General features: G+C 44.8%; 1 protein-coding gene across 1 annotated transcript in view; it reads right to left on the bottom strand.

The window, feature by feature from the left end:
- Window positions 1–23,404, bottom strand: part of rasgrf1 (Ras protein specific guanine nucleotide releasing factor 1) — a 34,165-nt gene extending 10,761 nt beyond the window's left edge. Inside the window, exons 1-16 of the mRNA XM_029667987.2 lie at window positions 22,818–23,404; window positions 17,840–17,946; window positions 16,890–17,037; window positions 15,925–16,020; window positions 15,576–15,829; window positions 15,065–15,144; window positions 14,742–14,935; window positions 14,199–14,308; window positions 13,935–14,053; window positions 13,290–13,450; window positions 12,941–13,004; window positions 12,566–12,708; window positions 12,148–12,230; window positions 11,792–12,040; window positions 10,139–10,509; window positions 9,876–9,995 (exon numbers count right to left, since the gene is read on the bottom strand). Coding sequence (XP_029523847.1) covers window positions 9,876–9,995; window positions 10,139–10,509; window positions 11,792–12,040; window positions 12,148–12,230; window positions 12,566–12,708; window positions 12,941–13,004; window positions 13,290–13,450; window positions 13,935–14,053; window positions 14,199–14,308; window positions 14,742–14,935; window positions 15,065–15,144; window positions 15,576–15,829; window positions 15,925–16,020; window positions 16,890–17,037; window positions 17,840–17,946; window positions 22,818–23,093 — 2,575 coding nt within the window. The 5' untranslated portion in view covers window positions 23,094–23,404. The remainder of the gene's footprint in view (window positions 1–9,875; window positions 9,996–10,138; window positions 10,510–11,791; window positions 12,041–12,147; window positions 12,231–12,565; window positions 12,709–12,940; window positions 13,005–13,289; window positions 13,451–13,934; window positions 14,054–14,198; window positions 14,309–14,741; window positions 14,936–15,064; window positions 15,145–15,575; window positions 15,830–15,924; window positions 16,021–16,889; window positions 17,038–17,839; window positions 17,947–22,817) is intronic.
- Between the last annotated feature and the right edge of the window lie 3,339 nt (window positions 23,405–26,743).

Here is a 26,743-nt window from a genome sequence, read left to right as displayed (position 1 = left end):
GACTCCAACAGGCCCCTCAGGCGCGACGCCCACTGAAGGCCCATTCTGCTAACCAGATAGGCCTGCTAGCTACCTAGAGCTACTTGGATACCCTACTAATTCCACGACTGGTCTATCGACGTCACCGCACGAAGAGGCAAAAACAGACTTACCCCCATCGCGACATCCCCCAAAGGATAACTTGCTAGCCCGGTCTGCTAATTGCTAGCTTGCCGGCCCCGGTCTGCTAACTGCTAGCTTGCCTACCCAGTCTGCTAACTGCTAGCCCCTGCTGCTTGCTTCCTAACCCGGTATGCTAACTGCTAGCCCCTGCTAACTGCTTGGTTGCTAACCCGGCCTGCTAACTACTAGCTTGCCCCGGTCTACTAACTGCTAGCTTGCCGGCCCCGGCCTGCTAACTGCTAGCTTGCCCCGGTCTACTAACTGCTAGCTTGCCGGCCCCGGCCTGCTAACTGCTAGCTTGCCCCGGTCTACTAACTGCTAGCTTGCCGGCCCCGGTCTGCTAACTGCTAGCTTGCCTACCCGGTCTGCTAACTGCTAGCCCCTGCTAACTGCTTGCTTGCTAACCCGGTATGCTAACTGCTAGCCCCTGCTAACTGCTAGCCCCTGCTAACTGCTTGGTTGCTAACCCGGCCTGCTAACTACTAGCTTGCCCCTGTCTACTAACTGCTAGCTTGCCGGCCCCGGCCTGCTAATTGCTAGCTTGCCTGCCCGGTCTGTAACTGCTAGCCCCTGCTAACTGCTTGCTTGCTAACCCGGCCTGCTAACTGCTAGCTTGTTTAGCCCCGGCCTACTAACTATTAGCTTGTTAGCATCGGCCTGCTAACTGTCTGAATCGCCGTGTCCCCAGTCAGCCCAACCACTCACTGGACCCATATGTTCACTTGGCTACGCATGCTTCTCTCTAATATCAATATGCCTCGTCCATTACTGTCCTGGTTAGTGATTACTGTCTTATTTCACTGTAGAGCCTCTAGCCCTGCTCAATATGCCTTAACCAACCATGTTGTTCCACCTCCTACATATGCGATGACATCACCTGGTTTAAACATCTCTAGAGACTATATCTCTCTCATCATTACTCAATACCTAGGTTTACTCACATCCTGCCTTACCTTTGTCTGTACACTATGCCTTGAATCTATGCTATCGTGCCCAGAAACTTGCTCCTTTTACTCTCTGTTCCGAACGTCCTAGACGGCCAGTTCGTATAGCCTTTAGCCGTACCCTTATCCTACTTCTCCTCTGTTCCTCTGGTGATGTAGAGGTGAATCCAGGTCCTGCAGTGCCTAGCTCCACTCCCCAGGTGTTCTCATTTGCTGACTTCTGTAACCGTAAAAGCCTTGGTTTCGTGCATGTTAACATTAGAAGCCTACTCCCTAAGTTTGTTTTACTCACTGCTTTAGCACACTCTGCCAACCCAGATGTCTTAGCCATGTCTGAATCCTGGCTTAGGAAAACATCCAAAAACCTTGAAATCTCCATCACTAACTATAACGTTTTCTGCCAAGATAGAACTGCCAAAGGGGGCGGGGTGTTGCAATCTACTGCAAAGATAGTAATAGAGAACTCTGCAGGCTATCTAAGTCTGTACCCAAACAATTTGAGCTGCTACTTCTAAAAATGCACCTTTCCAGAAACAAGTCTCTCACTGTTGCCGCTTGCTATAGACCTCCCTCTGCCCCCAGCTGTGCCCTCGATACCATATGTGAATCGAATGCCCCCCATCTTTCTTCTGAGCTCGTGCTACTAGGTGACCTAAACTGGGACATGCTTAACACCCCGGCCATCCTACAATCTAAGCTTGATGCCCTCAATCTCACACAAATGGTCAAGGAACCTACCAGGTACAACCCCAAATCAGTAGACACGGGCACCCTCATAGATGTCATCCTAACTAACTCGCCCTCCAAATACACCTCTGCTGTTTTCAATGAAGATCTCAGCGATCACTGCCTCATTGCCTGCATCCGTAATGGGTCTGTGAGGAAACGACCACCCCTCATCACTGTCAAAGGCTCCCTGAAACACTTCTGCGAGCAGGCATTTCTAATCGACCTGGCCGGGGTATCCTGGAATGACGTTGACCTCATCCCGTCAGTAGATGATGCCTGGCTATTCTTTAAAATTGCCTTCCTCACCATCTTAAATAAGCATGCCCCTCTCAAAAAATGTAGAACTAGGAATAGATATAGTCCTTGGTTCACTCCAGACCTGTCTGCCCTTGACCAGCACAAAAATATCATGTGGTGTTCTGCATTAGCATTGAATAGCCCCCGTCATATGCAACTTTTCAGGGAAGTTAGGAACCAATATACACAGGCAGTTAGAAAAGCTAAGGCAAGCTTTTTCAAACAGAAATTTGTATCCTGCAGAACTAACTCAAAAAAGTTCTGAGACACTGTAAAGTCCATGGAGAATAAGAGCACGTCCTCCCAGCTGCTCACTGCACTGAAGCTAGGAAACACTGTCACCACCGATAAATCCACTATAATTGAGAATTTCAATAAGCATTTCCTAACGGCTGGCCATGCTTTCCACATGGCTACCCCTACCCCGGTCAACTGCCCGGCACCCTCCACAGCAACCCGCCAAAGCCCCCACCATTTCTCCTTTACCCAAATCCAGATAGCTGATGTTCTGAAAGAGCTGCAAAATCTGGACCCCTACAAATCAGCCGGGCTAGACAATCTGGACCCTCTCTTTCTAAAATTATCTGCCGAAATTGTTGCAACCCCTATCATTAGCCTGTTCAACCTCTCTTTCGTATCGTCTGAGATTCCCAAAGATTGGAAAGCTGCCGCGGTCATCCAAAGGGGGTGACACTCTAGACCCAAACTGCTACAGACCAATATCTATCCTGCCCTGCATCTCTAAGGTCTTCGAAAGCCAAGTTAACAAACAGATTACTGACCATTTTGAATCACATCGTACCTTCTCCGCTATGCAATCTGGTTTCAGAGCTGGTCATGGGTGCACCTCAGCCACGCTCAAGGTTCTAAACAACATCATAACCACCATCAATAAGAGACATTACTGTGCAGCAGTATTCATCGACCTGGCCAAGGCTTTCGACTCTGTCAATCACAACATTCTTATTGGCAGACTCGACAGCCTTGGTTTCTCAAATGATTTCCTCGCCTGGTTTACCAACTACTTCTCTGATAGAGTTCAGTGTGTCAAATCGGAGGGCCTGTTGTCCAGACCTCTGACAGTCTCTATGGGTGTGCCACAGGGTTCAATTCTTGGGCCGACTCTCTTTTCTGTATACATCAATGATGTTGCTCTTGCTGCTGGTGATTCTCTGATCCACCTCTACGTAGACGACACCATTCTGTATACTTCTGGGCCTTTGGACACTGTGTTAACTAACCTCCAGATGAGCTTCAATGCCATACAACTCTCCTTCCGTGGCCTCCAACTGCTCCTAAACGCAAGCAAAACTAAATGCATGCTATTCAATCGATCACTGCCCGCACCTGCTAGCCTGTCCAGCATCACTACTCTGGACGGCTCTGACATAGAATACGTGGACAACTACAAATACCTGGGTGTCTGGTTAGACTGTAAACTCTCCTTCCAAACTCACATTCAGCATCTCCAATCAAAAATTAAATCTAGAATCGTCTTCCTATATTGCAACAAAGCATTTTTCACTCATGCTGCCAAACATACCCTCGTAAAACTGACCATCCTACCGATCCTCGACTTTGGTGATGTCATCTATAAATTAGCCTCCAACACTCTACTCAACAAACTGGATGCAATCTATCACAGTGCCATCCGTTTTGTCACCAAAGCCCCATACACTACCCACCATTGCGACCTGTATGCTCTCGTTGGTTGGCCCTCGCTTCATACTCGTCGCCAAACCCACTGGCTACAGGTTATCTACAAGTCTCTGCTTGGTAAAGCCCCGCATTATCTCAGCTCACTGGTCACCATAGCAGCACCCACTCGTAGCACGCGCTCCAGCAGGTATATCTCACTGGTCACCCCCAAAGCCAATTCCTCCTTTGGTCGTCTTTCCTTCCAGTTCTCTGCTGCCTGTTCTCTGCATGACTGGAACAAATTGCAAAAATCTCTGAAGCTGGAGACTCACATCTCCCTCACTAGCTTTAAGCACCAGCTGTCAGATCAGCTCACAGATCACTGCACCTGTACATGAACCCATGGAGGTACGGGCGACACATCTCCGCAGCAGAGTGGCGTCACCGGAGACAGCTGATGCTCTGTTCCCATTGCGGCTAGGAGGGGGCACCAGCTTCAGTGGTGTCCGGCACTTTCCAGGCTGGGGTCCACTAGAACAGCCCCATGACCTTCTGTCTCCCAGGGTAGGCGTGAGTATTCAATTATCATTCTCCGCCAAACCCTTTCTGGTTCCCATTTTGCTGGCTGTCCCTCAAGGGTTGTTTCTACAGCTCTAGTGGACTCCGGTGTCGTGGGGCACCTGACATCCCAGGATGCACTGGAAGGGAGTCAGCCCGGTGGAGGAGTGACAACGTGAGTTCTGGGCATATTCCGCCCAGGGAAGTAACCGGACCTGCTGTGGTGCTGTGGCGTGCGTAATTATGCCGGATCCCAATGGATGCATATCCAGGACCTGGAAAGGAAAGGCGAGTGGGTATGAAGTTAGGTTCAGGGAGGAGGCGAGGGCCTGGTCGATAAAGTTCCCCACGGCATAAAAACTTTCCACAGAGTTTCCGGCACTATGACTTTCCGGAGGACAAAATTTCCAACCAATTCATGTCGCGTGTCTGGAAAGTTTTTATGGAGAAGCTGGGGGGCCGCGGTCAGCCTGGGTATCGGCCTCAGTCTAACGGGCAGGTGGAGAAGACCAACAAGGAGCTAGGGAGGTTCCTAAGGAGACACTGCCAGGACCGGCAGGTGGAGTGGGTCCGGTTACATCCCTGGGCGGAATATGCCCAGAACTCACTTTGTCACTCCTCCACCGGGCTGACTCCCTTCCAGTGCATCCTGGGATGTCAGTTGACCCTGACACTGTGGACTCCAAGCCAGACAGAGGCCCCTTCAGTGGATGAATGGTTCTGGCATCAGGACCAGTGAGGCTCCCGTGTTCCATCCTGGTGATCGCATCTTGCTCTCAACCGGAAACTTCCCGCTCTACCTGCCCTGGTGGAAGCTGAGACCCCAGTTTGTGGGGCCCATCAAGGTCCTCCGGAGGGTCATTGAGGTAACCTATCATTTAGAACTCCCCACCAACTACCAGATCTCACCCTCCTTTCATGTTTCCCTCAGGCTGGTGGTTCTTGGCTGCTGCCATCTCTAATGACACCCCTCCCTCCCCTGTACATCGAGGGGACACCCGCCTATACTGTTATGTCCCTTCTGGACTCCTGACGTCGTGGGGGTCGGCTCCAGTACTTGGTGGACTGGGAAGGGTATGGTCCTGAGGAGTGCTCTCGGGGGTACTGTCACCTGCTCTCTCTGGCGGTCGATGTCGCCAGTCTACTAACCACCGGTCCTGGCAACCTACATTGCACACATGGACTTCATCAGCACTCTGATTACTCTCCCTTCATAGAGTCTTTAGGCAGTTTTGGTAATGTTCAGTATGCTTCTCCTGTTTTGTATTTTTGTAATGTTGATTTTTAAACGTTTGGCAACTGCTTCGTGACTCCCTGTGTATACGTAACAACAATACACAAATACAATGTGTGTGGACCTCCACATCCGGCTTCTTCACCTGTGTGATCGTGAGACCAATTAATTCCAATCGACTGATTTCCTTAACTGTAAGTTAAAAATAAAAAAAATTCAGTGTACATATGATGTGGGTGAAACGGTATGTAAACATCAGTGTTCAATGACTATGGACCTAGGGCAGCAGTATCTACGGTGCAGGGTAGAGTACTTAATCTACATTTCCAGACAAGGCCATTTTTCGATTGCCTGTAACTTCAACTTTTTTTTTCAAGTGCATGCCAGAATAGCAGCAATAGCTGCTCAGTGAAACTACAGTTGGTAAGTACTGACTGTATTTTGACATTAAACTGGAAAAGTTGGTGAATGGCTTCCTGGGCTTGAAAGAGAATTGTCATATTCAACATGTCCTGTAAAGACAGATTCTGGTTCAAGACTCAACCAACGGACGGTGTGAGTGGTGGCGAACTTGACGACTTGAGGGCAGTGGGTTCTGAACAACAAAGGTATACAAAAACTTTTGTGGGGGAATTATACCACAACCCAAAAAAGCACTTTGGCGAATGGAAGGGGCATGTGCTCTGCACAGGTAGACTTAGACCGGAGGGGATGGCTGAAGTTTTATGGGCTCCATACCAATTGTGCTAATATTGTTTTTTCATGTTTGTAACTTATTTTTTACATAATGTTTCTGGCACTGTCTTATGACCAAAAAGAGCTTCTGGATATCAGAACAGTGATTACTCACCTTTTTTGAGTCAGATGCAAAGGATTTACTGCGGCTCCCAGAACCAAATCCCAGTCATTCACATGAAGAGCAGACCCTGATACAGGAGCCGCAGATCTGGGTGCCTTGAGAATTTGTCAGCGAGTGGGTAACCCGCCTCTACCATCCGTCCTATTGGCTAACGTGCAATCATTGGAAAATTAACTAGATAAGCTCCATTCGAGACTATCCTACCAAAGGGACATTAAAAACTGATATCTTATGTTTCACAGAGTCGTTGCTGAACGACGACATGGATAATATACAGTTGGCTGGGTTTTCAGTGCATGGGCAAGACAGAACAGCTACCTCCGGAAGACGAGGGGTGGTGGTCTGTGTCTATTTGTCAATAACAGCTGCTGCGCGATCTCTAATATTAAGGAAGCCTCAAGGTTTTGCTCGCCTGAGGTAGAGTACCTCATGATAAGCTGTAAACCTCACTTTTTAACGAGAGAGTTTTCATCTATATTTTTGCAGCTGTCTATTTCCCACTACAAACCAATGCAGAAGTGCCGCTCCCCTGTGGCCGGGGGACTTTCATGTAGGAAACTTAAATCTGTTTTACCTAATATCTATCAGCATGTCACATGTGCAACCAGAGGGGAAAAAAACTCTAGACCAGTTTTACTCCACACACACAGACCTGTACAAAGCTCTCCCTCGCCCTGCATTTAGCAAATCTGACCATAACTCTATCCTCCTGATTCCTGCTTACAAGCAAAAACTAGAGCAGGAAGTACCAGTGACTCGCTCAATATGGAAGTGGTCAGATGACGCAGATACTAAGCTACATGACCGCTTTGCTAGCACAGACTGGAATATATTCCGGGATTCATCCGATGGCATTGAGGAGTATACCACATGAGTAATCGGCTTCATTAATAAATATATCAATGACATTGTCCCCACAGTATTCATACGTACCAGAAGCCATGGATTACAGGCAACATCTGCACTGAGCTAAAGGCTAGACGCTTATAAGAAATCTCACTATGCCCTCTGACGAACCATGTAACAGGCAAAGCGTTAATACAGGACGAAGATTGAATCTTACTACACCGGCTCAGACGCTTGTCGGATATGGCAGGGCTTGCAAACTCTTACAGATTACAAAGGGAAGCCGAGCTGCCCAGTGACACAAGCCTACCAGTCAAGCTAAATCACTTCTATGCAAGAAACACTGAAGCATGCATGAGAGCACAAGTTGTTCCGGACGACTGTGTGATCAAGCTCTCTGTCGCCAATGTGAGTAAGAACTTTAAACAGGTCAACATTCACAAGGCCGCAGGGCCTGACGGATTACCAGGATGTGTGCTCAGAGCATGAGCTGACCAACTGGAAAGTGTCTTCACTGACATTTTCAACCTCTCCCTGACCGAGTCTATAATACCTATATGTTCCAAGCAGACCACCATAGTCCCTGTGCCCAAGAACGCCAAGGTAACCTGCATAAATGACTACCAAACCATAGCACTCACATATGTAGCCATGAAGTGCTTTGAAAGGCTGGTCATGTCTCACATCAACACCATCATCCCAGAAACCCTAGACCCACTCCAATTCTCATACAGCCCCAACAGATCCACAGATGACGCAATCTGTATTGCACTCCACACTGCCCTTTCCCACCTGAACAAAAGGAACATGAGACTGCTGTTCATTGACTATAATACGTTCATCAACATAGTGCCCTCAAAGCTCATCACTCAGCTAAGGACCCTGGGACTAAACACCTCCCTCTGCAACTGGATCCTGGACTTCCTGACAGGCTGCCCCCAGGTGGTGAGGGTAGGCAACAACACATCTGCCACGCTGATCCTCAACACGGGGGCCCCTCAGAGGTGCATGCTTAGTCCCCTCCTGTACTCCCTGTCTACCCCCGACTGCGTGGCCAAGCATGACTCCAACACCGCCATTAAGTTTGCCGACGACACAACAATGGTAGGCCTGGTCACCAACAACGATGAGACAGCCTATAGGGAGGAGGTCAGAGTCCTGTCAGTGTGATGCCAGGACAACAACCTCTCCCTCAAATTGAGGGCTTCGAGCAGGTTGAGGGCTTTAAGTTCCTTGGTGTCCACATCACCAACAAACTATCATGGTCCAAACACATCAAGACAGTCGTGAAGAGGGCACGACAACACCTAAATCCCCCTCAGGAGAATGAAAATATTTGCCATGGGTCCTCAGATCCTCAAAAGGTTCTACAGCTGCACAATTGAGAGCATCCTTACTGGTTACATCACTGCCTGGTATGGCAACTGCTCGGCATCCGCCTGCGAGGCGTTACAGAGGGTAGTGCATACGGCCCAGTACATCACTGTGGCTAAGCTTCCTGCCATCCAAGACCTCTAACGCCTGGTAAGGCGTTGTCAGAGAAAGGCACTAAAAATTGTCCAAGACTCCAGCCACCCAAGTCATAGACTGTTCTCTCTGCTTCCGCATGGCAAACGGTACCGGAGCGCTAAGTCTAGGACCAAAAGGCTCCTTTAAAGCTTCTACTCCCAAGGCATAAGACTGCTGAACAGTTCATCAAATGGCCACCGGACTATTTACATTGACCCCCTTTTTTACGCTGCTGCTGTTCTCTGTTTATTATCTATGCATGGTCCCTTTAGCCCTACCTACACGTACATATGACCTCAATTACTTCGACTAACCCATACCCCGGCACATTGACTCGGTACCGGCCTCGTTGTTGTTATTTTATTGTGTTACTTTTTTAAACTTTAGTTTATTTAGCAAATATTTTCCTACTCTGCATTGTTAGTTAAGGGCTTGTAAGTAAACATTTCACCATAAGGTCTACACTTGTTGTATTCGGCGCATGTAACAAGTAAAACATTTGATTTGATTTGATCTGTGTACGTGCCTGGAGCAGGGACAGACAACAAAAGCCTTCTTCACTGACTGTTTTGTACTAAAACAATCTCGTTACCGGGGGCGGCAGGCTGGGAAACACACTCATGCTGTAGTTGCTATGACACAAGTATCCCCAACACCTACTCATTCCTAGAGCTGGCTATCCCAGCATGTTCTTATTCTCGCCACGAAATTACAGTCTGCATGAATTTTATCTTGTGTGGCGGAGTTCATTGAACACAAAGTTTAGCATTCTTTGAGTGTATGCACATTGACAATTGAATAGGCGTAGAAAATACTTTATCTCTATCATGTTTGACTATTTCTAATAAAGACAGAGATAGATGATATAACATAAATAGGGAAAATGCATATAAAAGTAACAATGAAAATGGGTGCTTTGATTTCTTAATTCTGACTCTGTTTCCCATGTAAAACAGGAGAGCATATTTGAGTTCTTGATAAATATGGCATTTTGGCTGAGGGGAGGACGCAGGTGGCATGCCAGCATGTGATCCAGGTGCTCTGGTATTATGGCACTGAGTGATAATGACACCACTGTGCAGTCTAGGACACAATGTACCTGAAGAGTTTTTGCATTTCAAGTTTTTGGGGGTGGTTGGCGACTTGATAGGAGACGTTTCTGGGTCTGCGTCATCGCTCTGGTTTTGGTCAATGTCACTTTCCTCCGGAACTGAAATATCTACAGTACACCAAGTGCAAAACAGGTCAGTACATACCACTTTCTAGACACGTCATGATTCAAATCCTGAGCTATATTCCTTTTAAGAAGCACCAATAAGGACATAACACCCCATCCCCCCCACTGCTCCTTAGCTGGATTACCTTGTTTAGACACAATGGTCTCCTCTGCCTTGTCTGTCTTGCCCTCTCCCTCGTCAGGGATCTTACTGGTGATGGGGCTGGTGACATAAAGCTTATTGATGTCCATGGTGGTCTTGCTGAAGGGGGACATGGAGGAGTACATGCTTGCATAGCCGTTGGAGGAGCAGCTAAGGGCGGCCAGGTCCAGAGCCTTGCCCCCAGTGATGATGGGGATGTTGAGGGAGAGTTTACGGCGGCGGCTGGGGGACGATGTCTTGGTGATGGCCAGGGGAGGGGGGGAGGAAAACTTACGGCTGGCCCTGGGGGATTTGGGAGGCTCCCCATATAGGAGTTTATTGTTCTGACTGCTGGCGAAGAACAACTCCAGGGATCTGCAGCAGTAAAAAACAAAACATTTTATTATAGTCAGAAGGATGTACTGTAGCTATGTACTTTAGCACTTCAGTGTGTTGCAAATAACAAGGAGATCAGAATTATCCATGTCTTTTTGTCTTGTATTGATAGTCCTGTGTGGCTCAGTTGGTAGAGCATGGCACTTGCAGCGCCAGGCTTGTGTGTTCGATTCCCACGGGGGACCAGTACGAATGAAAATGTTTGCACTCACTACTGTAAGTCGCTCTGGATAAGTGTCTACTAAAATGTAAATAATTCAATACATTGTCAACAGCAGAATGGTGCTTCTGCAGTCGTGCTTGTCTTTTTGTTGCTGAAAACCTCTCCCACTCACTGCCACCCTCCTTGCGACCTCACGGGTTCCCATAAATAGCACAGCGAGTGACAGAGCAAATAGCCATGCTGCTGACACAAGCATCAGAGTGGCGGTGGCTCACAGAGACATGACAGGCTCCACATGAAAACATGCTGCATGGTGTGGGCATGGGGAGGGAGCTCCCCCTGATCTGAGCCTGGGAGCTAGGCTCACTCTCCCGGGCCGGAGAGAGGGTCTGCTCTGCTCTGGTCGACAACATGCACCATAAATATTTAATGTTATAGATCCTCTGCAGAACAGAGAGGGTGGGGTCCTGCAGCAGAGAGGCCAGTTGCTAAGGTGACAGCGACAAAGCCCTGCTGAGACGCTCTTAGGCAGGCAGAAGAAGAGGCTGGGCCCAATTACTGCCTTCTCACACAGAACACACACCAACCACACTGACACACACAGACATGACCTCTACCCAGCTCTCCTCACCTCACCTTCCATCACACACACAGGCATGACCTCTACCCAGCTCTCCTCACCTCACCTTCCATCACACACACAGACATGACCTCTACCCAGCTCTCCTCACCTCACCTTCCATCACACACACATGCAGGCACGCAGACACACAAACACACCCACCCACAAACACACACGGTAAAGAAGTAATACTGTGGGCTGTGGAAAAAGAGCTGTGAGGAGATCAGTGGTGGGCTAGAGGAGAGAGAGGCAGCCAGAGGAGGCCAGAGGCTGCTGGGCCTGTCAGGGGATGTTATCTTCACTAGCCCTAACTACAGCCCTCTTTACTGTGTAGGGGCCATGGCCATGCAAAAACACTGACAATGTATCATCTTTAAACAGCACTGGGCATGAGATAGATTTAGAGATTTCTCTGACTGTGTTGGTCAAAGTCTAGGCTAAATGGTAAAGCAGTAGCAGCTATTTTATGGCCTTACCGGGCTGGGATGGCACTGATGGGCTTTTTGTAGATAGTGATGAGCTTGTCCAGCACCACATCGGCGCTGGTGAACACGCGGTAGGAATGCAGGAAGGTGTTGAGGAAGTCGATCGAGAGGAAGCGCAGGTCGGTCAATCTCTCTAGAAGTCTTTCCACACTGGCATAGCGGATCTGCAGCACCTTACATGAGTTCATCATCTTACTGAAACGGATGTCCACGTCATCGCAGTACAGGCTGGCGTCAGACCTGCTCACAGAAAAAACCCACAAACACATGAAAACACTACAACACACAAATAAAGGCACAATGATAATCCCATTGACTGTTTGGCTATAGTTGTGAATGGGGCTTACTTGATCATCTGTGGCACGGTGACTTTAGAGTTCTCCTCAAATGCATTCATCATAAGCCCATTGCAGCGGATGTTGTCTATGCACTGTAAGGGAGAAGAAGGGAAGGTTAAGGGAGAGGTGTGAGTACAGCCACTCTGCAGACAGACATCCAGGCCCCATGTCTCCCTGTTGGAGACAGACAGACATCCAGGCCCCATGTCTCCCTGCTGGAAACAGACAGACATCCAGGCCCCATGTCTCCCTGTTGGAGACAGACAGACATCCAGGCCCCATGTCTCCCTGTTGGAGACAGACAGACATCCAGGCCCCATGTCTCCCTGCTGGAAACAGACAGACATCCAGGCCCCATGTCTCCCTGCTGGAGACAGACAGACGTGATGCATGCAGAGTAAAGCAGAGCAGAGCAGAGCAGACGTGCCTGGCTGATGTCACTGGTCCAGGCAGATTTCTCCTGCCGCGAGGAGGCCACCAGGATCACTGTGAATGACTGGCCTTCTTTAGGCTCCACCACGATTTTAAAGTCCAGGTGCTCCATGTCCTGTACACCCTTGTCTGGTTTGGCTTTGGGCAAAACAAACAGAGGTGAATAGAAGAAATGGGTCATTACCATGGCATAATGAGAGGTTTATTGTGCTTGTAAATGATGATGAACAGATGACACTTGCAGGGAGGCTATAGCTAGTATACTTCATAAAAGGGTAATACTAAACTTATCATATGTTACACTCTACATACAGTAAGCATATGTGCTCCATATTTCAGTGAGGTAGGAATGAAACAGTGCGGTGCTTACACTCATCATCTGTCCCCTCGGGGTCTTCCAGAAGAGTGCAGTCAATAAGAGAGACCACGCCATTCTGAGAACAACATACAATATGCATTAGCACACTCACAACCACATTTCAAGAATCCCCTCCATTACTGAATAATCAATAACAATATGACTTACATTATTATGTAGCAACACATATAGACCTACAGGTCAATAAAGAGAGTAAATCTTCACCCAAGTAATAAGGGACTCCTTAAGAGGATGTGTTGACTTCAATATCATAGGACCATCTATGTATTGTAATTGGTTTTGGTCCAGGATGCATCTTAAGAGATTGTATAGTAGGCTCAGCAGCCCAGGGCAGGCCCACCTTGGTGAGGTGCAGCTTCCCTCCAGAGCCCCTGGTGCAGATGATGACATGCTTGGAGAAGAGGAAGCACTGCCTCTCCCCTTCCTTCTTCAGAGTCAGAGAGCCCAGTCGCCCACGGGTGATCTTTCCCTTCTCACTCATTGGCACCTGGATGAGAGAGCCTGTATGGCAGAAGGAGGAGAGACATACAGCAGGGTTGTCCAGTTAGTGATGAGGGCTCACAGATGAACTGTACTGCAAGACTGGGAGAGGCCTCCTTCACCTGTTCAATGACTTTGGGGGATATATACATACTGTAAGGTTAAACCATATCTCTATATGATTTTCCTCTTCTTTATATGTCCATCAAAGTCCGTTGGGGATGTATGACATTTACAGTCCCTGACTCACTGTCGGATTGCCTCCCAACAGCCTGATTACCCTTGGAAATGAAAGAGTCAGTACATGCTATAAAGGCAGACAGGATTATATCGCCCAAGCCGCTGGTTAAGTCTTTCCTTATGGAGGCTCAGGTAGGCCTATGGAGGTTTGAAGTTGTGATAACACAAAGGCAGTCAAACAGTTGCGAGGTAGAAAATCCACCTCTATGATTCTGTCTTTATGTGGGATCTTGGGTTCCTTTGTGTATCTTCTCTCAGAGCTTACCTTGTCTGACAAACGTCTGGCTGGTGTCAAGGAGGATCTCGCAGCCCTCTACAATCATGCGCTCAATGGCCAGGTTCTTCCTGATGTTCTCTGTCTCACTCACCTCATCATGCATGATTCTAGGGGCAGAGAGGTTGGTCTTTTCACATTTGGAATGTCATTGTATTCACTTTGTCAGTGTGTATGCATTCTGTACAGTAAGCATGGTAAACTGAGGTGTCCTGTTTGCTGCTTTGGCGCTATAAGGTGGTAGCGCAGGTATACCTGGACAGCTCCTCCAGCTTTGACTTGGCGTAGTCCAGACTTGTCCTCTCCACATGCTCATGTGGTGTGTGGGCCAGGAGCTCATGGAGAGTAAGAATGTAGCGGGGAATCTGGAGTGACAGAAAATTAATAGGGGCAGGTGAGTCACACACACTTGCATACAAGACACACACACTGACACAGACACAAACACAATCAAACTCATTGCAGCAGATCAGTAGGGACTTCTATGTACATTCACAGTCATCAGCAGAAATGTATTACCAACACAGCAGAGTCCAAAGTAGACCCCAGTGGAGCAGACTGCACGGAAACTGCATGCCTTGCCAGAAAATAGCCATTATGCCCTGAGCTTCACAAACAACCAGTTTATGTGTTTATGAAAAAAACAACAGGGATATTCATGTGAGACAAATATCTGCTCTGTTGTTGGTGATCAATGGAGGAGCCTTTGTCTGAAGAGAGAGAGAGCTGTTTGAGCTGAGAGACGGGGACTGGACAGTCAATGAGAAGACAGTGGAATGTACAGTACTGTATGCCTACCTGGAACATGGGGTAGGTGAGGAAGGTCTCCAGAGTCCTCTCCTCACAGTCTGGCTTGGCCTCATACTGCTTCAGCAGCTTGTCAAAGTCTCGGTTCTGTTTACAGTGTGCCAGGATCTGCAGACTGTATTGGTGGTTCCTCACAAACTCCTGGTAGATGTTCAACATTGGCAGCAGGATGTCAAACAGGTCAGCTGTGAATAGAGAGGACCAACAAGTGAATGAGAGATCGATAGATGATGTATGAGGTCAATTGGGACATAGCATTATCATATTCATCCATCCATTAAATGACCCTGAAAAAAGCACTTTAGTCAGCTTACCCAAAACTAATGTTGGCCAGCTTGCTATTCTTGCTTTCAACCCTTGGTAGAATATTTGATGCAGAAACATGATGGTCTCACTAAAGTAAAGGGGAAATTAACAAGATGTTAAGTGTCCATTCTGAGAAAAATATACACTAGCCATAGTTAGGTGAAAAGGATTCAAACATGCAACAGTGAATATGCCTGTATGTGCAAGTGTGTTAAGATTTTATACCGCTGCACTTGCCTCTTGACAGGTCGTCATTGCAAATAAGAATCTGTTCTTAATTGACTTACCTATATAAATAAAGGTTAAATAAAATACAAAAGAAACATCTTAGAATGAGGCTTTGACACAGCATAATGCCATTACATCTCAGGGTTATTATGTTTTCATTATCGACCATAGTTTTAATGCATGAACATAAAATCCTACAGCATTGAGACAGTCATATCACTGTCTCCCTGAGAGAGGTGAGAGACAGCAGTGTGAGTGGTTAGCTTGGCGTGATCATCTACAGCTGCACACCTGTTGAGGAAGATGCTGCTGACGTCGTCGTGGGTGATGGGTGGTTTCTTGGAGCTGGCGGCCATACGGAGCGGTCGGAGGAAATTGTTGACCAGGATGTGGAGCTGCTGGACGTACTCAGCCTCAGAGTCCAGCATGCTGAACACCACCTGGTTCCTCTTCCTCATGCTCTCGGCGTGGGGAGACCGGATGTAGTCCTGGATGATGGTCTTCCACTTCCTCCTGCACATCCAGCCTCGTAGGAAACTCTGCACCTAGCGGACCACGGGAATCAAAGGTGAGTTTCTTTCCTGCATCATTGGAAAATACACTGAAAATAGAGTAGAACATCTTTTGTGTAAATATGTACTTTTTTTATTTTCTTGAGTTCAGAGTCATCATCTTCACTGGGGTCGGCTGTTGGACTCGACTGGATCTTCCCATTGTCTTTGTGCAGGCCGGAAATCTGCCAGAGAGGACAGCCACAGACAAGATCCACCAGTCATCATCACTCACAACCTGCTCTCCAAGTTTCCTCCTCATTTGACAGCATATTAACAAAGTGACTGTGTCAAATGCAATTAGAGGCTGTCAAAGCTGCCAGCTCTGACATGTGGTAGTGGTGGTGGCAATACTAACTCTGTTCACTTGGCTGATATCTTTACATCAGCACTCATTTCCATTGGTTAGAAATGCAGACTCACACTGTGTGATACTGTGCTGCTGTACATAGAAAAGCCATAAATGTGCTGCACAAAAGAGCTGGGAGCTACTCAGAACTGTCTGAAGGTAAGTGTCCCCATTTACTTTGTATAGGCTGAAAGAGTTTATTGTTATGTTTTTTTGGTGGGGGGGAGGGGGCACTCTGTATAATAAAGCCTTGTTCATGCATATTCAGCACACCATTTCATTTCAAGCCCCACATTTGCACATTAAAGTAACATGACTATTTGATCTGAAGAATACAGCAGGGAACATAGCTCTATTGGAGGGATTGCTTATGAGTGGAGATGTAAAGTGGTGGGTCTGCACACATCTCTTTGTGACAGAGCGGCCCTCTCAATCTTTCCCAATCTCTCTCTCTCTCTCTCTCTCTCTCTCTCTCTCTCGTATTATTCAATAATATAGACATAAAGAAACAACTAGTACAGTCATTATCCATTTTAGTTCACTCAGATGACAAAATCCTAGAAATCTTGAGCGGTGCTCCTGAGAGATATTTCACTGTACTGTAGTTGCGCTAGATCCCACACACGCTCCAACCGCTTTCCTGTTAAGTAAAAAATAAACATAACAATCCCCCACTGAGGCAGAAGGAATCATAATGAATATTACCTCTGATTTTAGCCGTTCAATCTCTATTTCCCCGTCCTCTATCTGTTGTCGAAGTTGCTTAGCAACCGTTTTCTCTGTCTCCACGATCTGAATTAGATGGAGATACTTCTGCATGAGCGTCTCGTGCTCCGTGGCCAGGTTCCTGTAACTGTGGACAGGAAACACACACTCACACACACTGCAGCAACTCTCCACAGGCATGTTTCCATGCTTTCAGAGGTACAGATAGACACACTCAAGACTGTATGCTCCCCCATGCAGACTGTATACATCCACCACTCTACCCCTGCCCTACATACACATGTGTACCCATACAGACCTCAGGTCTATGAACAGCCTCATAATGCAGTGGCGTAAATATTCATATACTTTGTGCTCAGTGAAGTGTAGCTACAGTACATTGCTGCACATGTCTCAGCAGATAACCAACCAAAATACAGCAGGGCCATATTGATAAGAATATCCTCAGAGCAGTGCCCAAATCCACAGTCACAATAGACCACCAATCATCACAACGGCACTTATTATTTCACAATGATTATTATACAGTAAGCTACATCACCAGTCACCCTGTTTCATTCAACTGAAATGACACAATACCAATTTACTACTAACAGTTCAATAACAACACCTGAAACCAGAGTATATCAGGAATACGGTTCAACATGAGCTGCATACAAACTATTACCTCAGGTGACACAAATGTTTAAAAATCCTTCTCAAGTTCCCCATACAGCATTTCCCCCCAGAAATGTTAATCAAAAACATTGCCTTAATGCTGCATGACAGTTCTATCACATCTCAACAGAGTCAAGTTGTACATTTCAAACCATACATCATGCCTTATCTAAGAGATTACACCCATCCACACAGTAGACATCAATAATATCACATGTGTGTGTTAATGTAGGTGTTGACTGGGTAGACAGGTTGCAGTAGAGGCCTGGTACCTGGCATGTGTTATTGCAGCCACCCATTCATCACCGTCCTTGACATCCTCTGTACGCAACTCCAGGGCTTTCTGGTTTTCATGGGTGAAATTTACAGTGAAGTAGTACTGAAACACACAGAAAAAAACACATTACTACATTGCATGGGTAGAGCGGCATTTGGATTCTTTTGTTTTTTAATGTATGAGAAAAAGTATTTCCTCAATCCATAGAACTCTAAATGAGCTATCATATTATAACCACAAAATGCAACGAAAAGGTCAGACAATGCACAGTATAGCAGCTACAACACAAACATAGTTACACAAAAATAATATTTTAACAGAAGATTATGAAGAGTATTTCTGGCCAAAAACATCAGTGTGCTACAGACACACATCATTGAAACCATGAACCCTCTCACAATCTAAGCTTGTGTGTACCCTTTCCCATTGCTGACATTAGGGGAGCACATTGCACAGATGAGGGTGGGGAAAGGAAACCCACATCCTCACCAACCAGCTCGATCAATGGGGATTTTAGTAGAAAGCCTCTCCTGACTGTCTGGCTGCCTGGCCGCCTAACCGCCTGACCGCGTTACCGCCTGACCGGCTGTCTGACCGCCTGGCTGCCTGGATGGCTCCGGATCCCAGGAGGAAAAGCCATAAGACATGTAAGCTGGAGGCATTGCCAATTACATAACTGTGCACTACCTGTTACCTAGCAACTCCACTCTGTGCGAATGGATAGGCTCTTAGCACTACTTGTCTCACTCCATTTTAACTAAGCTGGCCTTCTCTACGCTGAATTCCCCAGCACCAATAGGTCTGTGTACGAAGCATCACAGTCACTTAACGATCATAGACCATCCACATTATCTGGTGGATTAAAAGTTCATTTCAGACCTTGCCAGACCCTGTTTTGTACATATAGTACATTTCTTAAATGCTGTACATTTAAATCATTAAAATGTTAGCTGACATAGGCTAATTGAGTGATTGTCAGTGTCTAACATAAAAAGAGGAAAACTGCTGATGCATAACCACATTTTGAAATGACACCTTGAGTATTCTACTATTCTAACACTCAACAATAAGTTCAGACCCTGATTGACTTCCTAAAAAAAAACATTGAAAGTGTGTGTGTTGTGATTCAACATATCCTAACTTTTCTATCCTCAAATAAGAATCTCAGTGCACTTTTCTTTTGAAATTATACACCAAATACACCAAAACACACAATGATTGGCACGGCAAGATAGGAAAAGATCAGCGCTGCTTGGCAAAAGAACAGCCTGCATTATCACATCTCACACATTGGAATCACACTCAAGGTTAAAAATGTGACTCGTAGTGTGTACTTTGGCAGCAGCCATGTTGAGCGAATGCTCAGCCTAATCTTTGGCCAACAGGAACCCATCAACCTGCACCTCATCACTATTCATAACTGAATGGTATTCATCCTTCCTTCAAAGATAATCGGATCTATTTTTTTCAGGGATGCATGCTTGTTGTTGTTGTAGATTTCCTTCATCCTCTCTCTAAAAGCAGAGAGGCTTGTTTAACACACAGCCTTGTTTAACACACAGCCTTGTTTAACACATCCTTGTTTAACACACAGCCTGTTTAAGACACAGCCTGCTTCATGCTTTATGTTTACAGCTGAATCACAACACACACACTTTCAAAATCAAATCAAATCAAAACACATTTATTTATATAGCCCTTCGTACATCAGCTGATATCTCAAAGTGCTGTACAGAAACCCAGCCTAAAACCCCAAACAGCAAACAATGCAGGTGTAAAAGCACCTTCAATGTTTTTCTAGGAAGTCAATCAGGGTCTGAACTTATTGTTGAGTGTTAGAATAGTAGAATACTCAAGGTGTAATTTCAAAATGTGGTTATGCATCAGCAGTTTTCCTCTTTTTATGTTAGACACTGACAATCACTCAAATAGCCTATGTCAGCTAACATTTTTTTAGATAGTTAAGAAAAAACAGAACAGAAATATATCAGCCATCACTGGTTGCCGAATGCTGTAAAATGCAGCTGTTCCCCAATGGGCCCTGACCCCTCTGAGGTAGTGCAAGGAACACATTTACAACAGATAGCGCTTGATTGTGTTAATAGTGGAAGGGAGTGGAGGCGCGACAACACACAGATACTCTCTGCAGTTCCCTGCAAATAGGGTTGCCATATGAACCATGGGCTAAAATACCTTATCATCGTTAGATAACGACATTTGGGGATGAATTGAATGTGGGAATAAACCCTCAAATCCAGAATTGTAATGAGTTAACAGATCAAAGGTCATTCAAACTCCTGATTTTGATGCAAATAGAAGAAAGGCAAAAATGTCTACTGACCTGTCATTCTACCTGGGGCATTAACACTCTCTTTAGAAAGCACAGGCACCCGTCTTTCTGAGCTTTCATCAATATGGTGGCCCCTTAAGCTGTCAAACTTCACAACGACCTGCATCATTGAATTTTACTTCACAGTCAAATTTCGATTAAAGCTGCCAATGTGTGAGGGCAGAAATGAGGGTGAGATAAATATGGTTATATGAATAGTACATGACTATTGAAGATAATATTTAGTTTAGGACTACTTGGCATCAAAGGATCTTCCCTCTGAGACGAGTCCACTCCCCTAACCTATTTTAATCAACTTTCATATTGTATTTTGTCTCCGTTGTTCATTCAGTTAAGCCTTAAACTCGATTGAACTTTAAAAGTCTACATCTCAAATCCATTGTCACAGATTTAGGCGGTTGACTGTCTCTGTGCCATCCTATTTCTTATCATTCAGGATGAACTTGCAAACAAGGTGCATGGTCTATGGTTATGCATACTCACAAGGCATACATACACTGCTCATTCTTCTATATTAATGAAATTACATATCATTTATTATTTATTGCTCATCGCTCACATTGACTGGCCAATGAATACTCACTAATGTGAGAAAACGGTGGTGTTCATGTTTTTGAATAAACAATTACAATGAGAAGTAATGTATGTTGGCTTGGAGATGTTATTAGGATGCAATGGGGTGTGACAAATATATTCTGAGCTATGTAACATTGTATTGAGTTGTGAACAGAGCCTGTTGACTCTGGCAGCTATGGAGTAAGACAGATGAGAAGGGATCATTCCTTCACAAATACAGACTCACAGACTATCAAAACAACATTATAACCTTGTGTTTCGTTGTAGTAAGCCATCCAATGATCATGTTGAAAAGGATGGATCAAAAGATTCCTGACAAATTCCTCTAAAACAATTTGCACGTTCATGATATAAGGAGTTTTCATTCTCTAATGAGGGGAACTGGGAGAGCAAAATATTAGCCAATATGCCACATATTGCTTTGTCAGCACAGGGACAGCTGTTCACAGGAAAGGCCTGGACTCACTTTGGACTGCAGCCTATACAGTCATGGATAGGGACTGCAGACAGAGCAGAACGGAACAGAAGTAAACAGAACTACTAGCAGATAGAGCCTCAATCCAATGATCCTACACACAAAACATTCCACAATCATTACATCATTCTTCATGTGCACAATATTAACGTTCCTTTTCAGTAATAGAGAACACTAAGATTGCAGCACCATTAATTATTCTGTTTATCATGACTGTTTTTTGGAAGGAATGTTAAACAAGATGAGCCATATAATAAGATAAGTATCAGTTAACCATCTTATTGAAGTAAGGAAGTAGGATCTTATGGCATCTACTTCTACAGGTTTAGGCTTCTGCAGAATTGTAAATCATATGTTTCATTAGTTAAAAGTACTGGAGAGGAAATATATTTTTTAGCTACTTTGCAACTACTTAGCATGTTAGCTAACCCTAACCCTTTATCCTAACGCCGAAATTTAACACTAACCTTAACCCTTTAACCTAACTCCCTAACATTAAAGTGTCTCGGATTTACATAAAGAATAATACGAAATGATCTGAGACCAGGTTGCAGCATCATAGGCCCACAGTAGAAGCCAATCAAGACAAACGATTATGTTTTATTTTTTCTTCCAGATTTGAACAGCCTCATCCTCTGATCCCAATGTGAAGGAATAACTCATCCCATTTCTCTGAGAGCAAAATACAGTGTACCAAAACATAAAAACAATAGTGACGAAGACCCCATGCCCGTTGTTTTGGCGTACGGTCTTGTTACTAAACAATATTTGCTGCAGACTCAGTTGCCGAGGTAGGATGCTATTAATAAAAACAGTGCAAGTGTTATATCAATACGTCAAACTGTGATATTACGTCAAATATCCGCAAGATGGCGACTGTGGTACGCAATACCTTTAGCGCAATTTTGTTGAAAAAAGAAAACAGTGTCACCAAACTTCACTGTGAGATAACATTACATTGGTTTGACAATAATAGTTCCATGTCAACCACATGTTTTGTTTAAACATGTAGGCCTGTAGACCATGTAGAAATACATTGTTGCCAATAAATTGCCTGTTTTTTTGTCTAAAACAATCAACCCTATATAGGCACAATGCAGCAAAACCGAATGACTACTTGTTAATAAAATACAATAAAAACAATGCAGAAAACCGCGAGGCAGCTCGGCATTCAATTAGGTGTTTATAATGGAATCATTAATCCGATGCATAGATTACATAACACACGCACGGTGAGCAAACAGTTCTTTATTGAATATGATAGAGACCAACTGTAGGTTATAATTTAACTGGACTGTAATGTAATACTTGCTGTGGATAAAGAGGGATAGGATAAATAGCATAAATAATGGGAGGGGGGGTACTTATCCCCCCAAGATATATATGCTACATGTACTCTGAACGCTGAACCGTCTGATTCACATGATAACCTGCTTTCAACCTCATGAGGATATCTGCACGCCGGTAACTCGTGCATCATTCATGTTTATTTAATGACAACCTATAACTTTACAGTCGTAAAAAAAAGACAAATGAAACAACGTTGTGAACTTGTATGTGTGTTATTCCTACCTGCTTTTCTAAACACTCTTTGGATGATTGTGATGGTTTAGGTGACGGCGCTCTGTCACACACACATCCCTCCAACAGGTATAATCCCGCAGGTCGAGAGCTGGACTCGCTCTCAAAATAAAACAGCATATTTTGTAATAAAGCGAACCACTTTGTGTGCCATTTTGTGTTGTCTGAGCTCCTTTTGCTCAAGCAACCTCGCCTCGTACCATCCTTCTTTGCCAAAAGACCCAGGTAGGTGACATGACCATCATTCAGTCGTATTCCCTTCTGCATTTTTATAAGGATACTTTGGTTAAAAAAGCTACTTGTTCCTTACATCCTCTTAAACCCGGTACACAGACAGACGTGGACTTTCTGATTGCGGACAAGCAGTAGTCCGCTCTGCCCCTGCATTTATCATGTTGGCATGAAGTACAAAAAGAGAGAAACAAAACAAAGAACACGGATGTATCATCCTAAATTCGTTTAGGATATTTTAGGGCTTCAATTCCCACATTTCTACACACAAATAAAGAAAAAACAGACCGAGTATGAATTTAAACGGAGACAGGCAAAGGAAGATAATTATAGCGTGCGCGAGGTGGTTTTGTCGTATTCTCACGTGAAATCTCCCGAAAACAGTGAGCTGAGCGAGACAGCGAAGTCACGTGACGTATCTTCGGGAAAACACATTTCAGAACCTTGGACAGCGAATTCAAAACAAGTGAAAGTGAAGCCGTCGCGTGAGCAGTTGTTTTCATGCAAGACATACTTTAGTCCTCCTTAATACTCTCATTAACCAAACATGGATGTTGTATTATTCGTGAATTAACACTACTTTTTGAATCTAATGAGATGGAATTGTAACTCCTTGTTACTCAGAGAACGAAAAGCATGCATTTCACAGGGCAGTCAGATAGTGAAAGTTCATTACCCATGGGATAGACTAGTAGGCAGGTTGTTGGCTATATAAGGGTAGGTCTTAAGTCCATGTGATTCACAAAAATGCCTACTATAGACCATTTTAATTGTTTAAAAATTCATAGAGCAGTTGTCCGTCTTGAATACACACTTGTAAAGGTCAGTCTTATTCACTGACATACATAAATACATGGTTTGCCTTGCCATTACATTAATGTAACCAATTTGGTTAATGACAATGTCGATTGGACATAAATCTTGAATTTCTTTAGCCCATGCTTGGCAACCTATTCAAGTGGACCCACCTGAGCAATTCTCAGTGACTTTTATTTCCTTGCAAAAAAGGTGCTGTTTTGTTGCTGTCAGTGCTATTGCACTCTCAGCCTACCTAACAAAGGTTTGGTTGCAGTAAATGATGGTCCAGTGACAGAAGGCAGAGGGTTGGAGAGTGCTGTCCCATTTTACCCCTCTGGGGTTAGAGTTGAATGTTTTCAAAGTCGCTATCATAACACCACAGTAATCAGCACTATTTTTAAAATAACACTAAACTGATTGTTTCAACAAATTTACCATAGCACAATAACAGTGGCAATCAACAACTTTTATATTTAGAATATTACATGTAAATGGAACTGGCTTTAGCCTACTGTATAGAATTTTAGCATTGGCACAAATCTGGCACTTCATTTGTTGCAGATCAAAGTGATTATTCTAGCAGAATAAAAGGAAATCCGTTCTCTTCACTTCACACATAATGCAAAGAGCTGGATGGAGCAGAGTTCCTGTCTTATACACTAAAACCGGGGCCTCCTTCAGAATCTGTATTAAGATTATGCTAATAGACTCTCGTCCATCTTTCCCTAACACGGCTCTCCTCAGCCAGCCAGCCAGGTCCACACGTACCAGGGTGGCAGAGACTATCACTGAGGGCTGTTTGCTTTGCCCTGTTCTGTCTGCGTCATACACATTCCTGCTGCATTCTACTTCACCCCTCTCTCTCTCTCTCTCTCTCTCTCTCTCTCTCTCTCGCTCTCGCTCTCTCTCTGCCGCTCACGAACCATCACTGACTTATTGCAAACATAATAGGCTGTTCACAACCGTGGCACACCCATGAGGAGGTCCTTGCATCTCTTTAACCTATACAGTAGTTTAAACAGCCTTCATTGCCCTTTGGTAGCTGTCTTCTCTTGTATTATAATTCATTGCTTTGATTAGTCCCAGGGCAGCAGATTCTTCACAGCCACTCCATAAGAGGCTTGATGACAACATTTTCAAACACAATAAATATGATACTGCCTCATAAACATAATAAAATGTAATATGTTGCTGAATAATGATATTATTCGAAGTCAGCACCAGATGATAAAAAGAGCAACATCACAATGACTCTATTTAATTATTGGATTACTTTAGCTATTTAAATCCTTTACTGTGGGACCTAACCTTTATTCCATTGGCATTACTCAAGTATAGGACTTTTAAAGTTCATTAAGGTGTTGGAAATCAACACCAGTGATATACTGTAATAGAATGAGAAATATTTGGGTATGTTTCAAACCAGTGAACAGGAAATACTTGTACCCTCTGCTCCCCATTGCAGAACATGGTAGGTGTTGGATGGATACTTTAAAGTTCATTATTGCACAAGGGATCAAATTTAGCCTGTTTTCATTGCTCCATAAAAAGGGAGGCACAAAAAAAACTGCAGTCCAGTATCAGATAGATTGGCATGACGATAAAATCTGAGCATTGCTCATTCATTTATGTACACTACTCTGTTTACAACAATTCATAATGGTATTCCATAGCTCACCGTTTTCATTATTATCAGGGAACCCATTATCTGAGCTTGTTGGAGTCATTGGCATAATGTCCTGTGGCTTGTGCTAGTTCTTTGTCACAGTGGTTATATAGCTGAGCTACAAAACATGTTGTAGCACACTGGCAATATGCCTCTCTGAGCACCCAATTTGTTTCAAAGGCCAGCCTTTAATGTGGTGCTGTCAGTCATTTAAATACTTTATTTATGACTTCATATCTGTTGTTATTTGCTTTCTCGCAGATCCATTCTATTATAAATCCCTCTCTTCTCTAAGGCAGCTATTTAAGCAGACCTTTTCCTCTATTCTTTCAATTAGTTATTTATGGGGACTGATATTAATCCAAAGTCATATTCATCGAATGGTTATATAAACCGTACAATGTAAAAATACAAAATAAAGTAGATTTGAAGAAATAAGAGCAGATGACTCCCTTTGCCATAAATTGAGCCAACGTAAGCTTAAGGCGCCTATCATCAACCAATCTTTACGGACCCTTTTTTAAACATTTGCATAGACGCACATGTGAGAAGCTGATAACATTGGGTGCATTGTTAGTATGCTCTCCTGGAGCCAAGCTCAGGGCCAGGTGAAACCAAGCTCAGGGCCAGGTGAAACCAAGCTCAGGGCCAGGTGAAACCAAGCTCAGGGCCAGGTGAAACCAAGCTCAGGGCCAGGTGAAACCAAGCTCAGGGCCAGGTGAAACCAAGCTCAGGGCCAGATGAAACCAAGCTCAGGGCCAGGTGAAACCAAGCTCAGTGGGTGTATTCTGGCTCCATGAAACATACACAACACAGTGAATCATTGAGCTTTGAGCCCTCAGCATGTGCACCACTTGTCCGTTTAGAGATGCCTCTCTACTGCCCCCTTCAACAGATTCATAGCAGAGAAAAGCCATGTCTGGAGCTCCAATCGGGTCCTACTAAACTGCTGCTCTCAGGCAGAAGAGACCCCCCTCCCCCATACACCAACACACTGTCTATAACCTACTCCCACATACACACTTCCTACTGAGGGGAGATGGCACATGTGCTCGTCTGTCAATATAATAAAAGGATGATCAGCTTGCTAGCTGCCTCTTTAAAGTCTGATTTAACCCTCAATTAACATTTAGAATTGTAAATGCACACATTGATTTAAAGGCAAACATATTATTGTCATGATCATACACAATCTTAATATTTTTGTGAAGTATATATTTAT

Source organism: Oncorhynchus nerka, linkage group LG9a (genome assembly GCF_034236695.1).
Source record: "Oncorhynchus nerka isolate Pitt River linkage group LG9a, Oner_Uvic_2.0, whole genome shotgun sequence".
In the NCBI taxonomy this organism is placed as follows: Eukaryota; Metazoa; Chordata; class Actinopteri; order Salmoniformes; family Salmonidae; genus Oncorhynchus; species Oncorhynchus nerka.
This window is presented reverse-complemented; position numbering and strand designations above follow the sequence as displayed.